The 2938-nt window shown below is 49.2% G+C and overlaps 1 protein-coding gene across 1 annotated transcript; it reads right to left on the bottom strand.

Annotated features, from left to right (window-relative positions):
* Positions 1-440: 440 nt before the first annotated feature.
* LOC130530099 (N-acetyltransferase family 8 member 3) lies at positions 441-1845 on the bottom strand. The gene is made up of 2 exons (XM_057040984.1): positions 1691-1845; positions 441-1302 (listed from the first exon to the last, which is right to left on the bottom strand). Exons 1-2 carry the CDS (start codon positions 1707-1709, stop codon positions 539-541), a joined length of 783 nt encoding a protein of 260 aa, XP_056896964.1. The 5' UTR covers positions 1710-1845; the 3' UTR covers positions 441-538.
* Positions 1846-2938: the final 1093 nt, after the last annotated feature.

Raw genomic sequence — 2938 nt, 5'->3', positions numbered from 1 at the left:
ATAATACATCAAGGTAAAAAGCTAAAAAATATTAGATCATTAATGCTGCTCTGTGGAAAAGAAGCACAGAGCTGAACGCACGTGTCAATAAAAGACGACCGTTTAGCTAAATGAACCGAAATGTGCTGCTGAGCTTGTGGAAGGTTGATCTGACGAAGATTCTTTAAGGAAAATGAACGAAAAGCTCGTGAATTGAAATCAGCAGAGACGATATTTTCAGACTGGCCAGTTTCTTTCTCAAAATGTTCTTTTTCCAGAGAATTTTGCCTTTTTTCTGCAAAGTCATCCCTGTCTAGAGGAATAATCAAGGACACTGTTGCATCACTGTTATTGTGTGTGTGTGTGTGTGTGCGTGTGTGTGTGTGTGTATTTCAATCATCATTTGTGCTTCATTTTGTGGAACAACTTGATAACTTCCCTTAAAAAGTATGTGAGACGAGTCAGACGAGATGTTTTTTTTATTAATGTTGATCACCGGTACACGAGTTGATCACCGGATCCCTAGTTGATCACCGGTACACTAGAAACCCGACCCTCTTCATGAAGTGATCTTCTCCATGCGCACCGCGGTTATTCTGGCCAGTTTGGAGAACCAGCGGTTGGCGTGTGTGTGAGTGTGCGAGGCCGTCTGGACGAAGCCCAGTTTGCGGGTCAGAGCGGCGGCTGCAGTCTGTGGCGAGCTGAGATTCAGGGCGAGGTGGGCGTATCCCCGCTCCTTGCAGAACTCCAGGGCCCTCTGGGCGAGCTGCGAGCCCACAGATCTGCGGCGCCACCCAAACCCCACAGCCATGTGGGACACCTCGCCGTAACACCCGTTTCCAGCACCTGCGTCAAACTCTGGGCCTCTTGCTCCTCCCACAACGCTGCCGTTGCAGTCGCCCACCCTCTGGCCTTCATCCTGGTCCGCCTCTTTCCCCAGCACGGCCACCATCCCCACCACCTTGGCCTGGCCTCTGACCTCCGCCTCAGCCACCCACAGACCGTTGCCGGGCTTCTCCAGGTAGGTGGCCTGGATGTCGGCCATGTCTGCCTCCAGCCTCCTGGTCAGGAAGCCCTGGTAGATCTCCTGACAGCAGTAGTAGATGAGTCCGGCCCAGGCGCCGCCGAACAGCAGCGCCAGCAGGTAGGAGCTGCCTCCCAGCACGTAACCCGCCATGGAAACGCTCAGAGTGATGCCGACGTGGTCTGGGTGGCTCATGGCCTTGAAGAAGGCCGGATACACATGCTCGAGGATTCCATCCTGAAGGAGCCAAACGACCGCGCTCTTATCCGAGGGTCGATATTCCCTGATGGAAAACTGACCTGAGAGGGTGAAAGAAAGAGGGATAGAGGGAGGGATGGAGCTCAGCGAGGCTTAATCTGCCTGTCGTTGCAGCAAGAAATTCCTGCAGCGTTTCACAACGGCTTAATGCCGTCACGTAACTCCGAGACAAAGAAAGCAATTTATTCACCTCTCACACCTCGTCCTTTTTTTTTTAGTTTTACTGCTTTTCTGGATCTAAATCCAGACATTATTCAGGAAAATCGGAGCAAGAAAATAGTCATAAAGAGTCTAAAACGTCCAGATTTAGGCTGCGATCAGAACATGGCGGCTTCCCAAAAGTCAGAACTCGGTAGTTCCAGTCATCAAGTGTCCAGCAGACTCAACACTCAAAACACCAACAGGAGCAGAAGGAGAAGATGGACTTACAGGAATCTTTGAGGGCCATGCCGACTCTTTCCCTTCGCCTTTGGCTCCGACGCTGAGAACGCTGCTGCTCCCGGGTCAGTCTCCACTAAAGACGGGATAATCAGCCATTCACAACAGGGGCTGAAGTCAGTCTGAGCATGCTCACCGATGGGTGGCCCACACACACACACACACACACACACACACACACACCACACACACACACACACACACGCGCGTACGCACGCACACACACACACACATAACACACACGCACACACGCACACACACACGCACACACACGCGCACACACACACACGCACACATAACACACACACACCCATAACACACTCGCACACACACACACACATAACACACACACACATACATACACACACACACGCACACACACACACGCGCGCACACACACACACACATAACACACACACACACACACATACACGCACACACACACACACACACACACATAACACACGCGCGCACACACACACACCAAGTTCTTTAAGTGTTAACAACATTTTACTGAAAGTCCCTTCAAACTTGGATTCTTAACAATGGTCTCAAATATCGGACTCTTTGGAGTTTTTACCACTTGAACCTTTTCATTGAAACTTACTGAGCAGAACCTCAAGCTGGGATTTATTTCCAGAGAAGAAAGCTGTTTTTAGCCTTGTTTTCGAGTTTTGGCAGTATTATGTATGAGGCTCCGTGTTGTTGCCTCACGAGGATGCTCGGTTAGAAGGAACGGATGCGTGTGGCGCCCTGATGAACGCCGGCCTCGGGTCTCTGCTACGATCCCGTTTGCTCGCCTGTCTCATGAAAATCCCACTGAAAGTTGAGATCTTTCTCACGTTGTCTCATTCCCACCTGGTGAAGCTTTTCCATCTGAGGAGGGTTCAGTGGAGGAACTGATGGAGCAGAACAAATATTCCAACAACAAATATGGTTTCCTCTTTTTAGATGGATGGGAATGTCTGAACGTACAAAAATACAGAAAAATCAAGCCAAAAGCTCTGAAACAGAAAGAATTCATTGTTTGATCAAACTGGTCATTTTCTCCTCAGCTCAGACATTTTCAGTTTTCTGATTTGAAATATCACATCACAGCTGATATTAACATCACTGGATAAAATGAGAAGAGGGTGCTTGATGCTTGATTACCATAATTGTCTCAGCAGCAAGAAGTCAGTAACTGCTGTAACCAATGGAAACGGACCTCTGGGAAACAAACACACGCTGAGTTTAACT

The sequence above is a fragment of the Takifugu flavidus genome, chromosome 8 (assembly GCF_003711565.1).
Source record: "Takifugu flavidus isolate HTHZ2018 chromosome 8, ASM371156v2, whole genome shotgun sequence".
Lineage (NCBI taxonomy): Eukaryota > Metazoa > Chordata > Actinopteri > Tetraodontiformes > Tetraodontidae > Takifugu > Takifugu flavidus.
The sequence above is the reverse complement of the archived record's forward strand: the minus strand, read 5'-3'. Positions and strand labels throughout refer to the sequence as shown.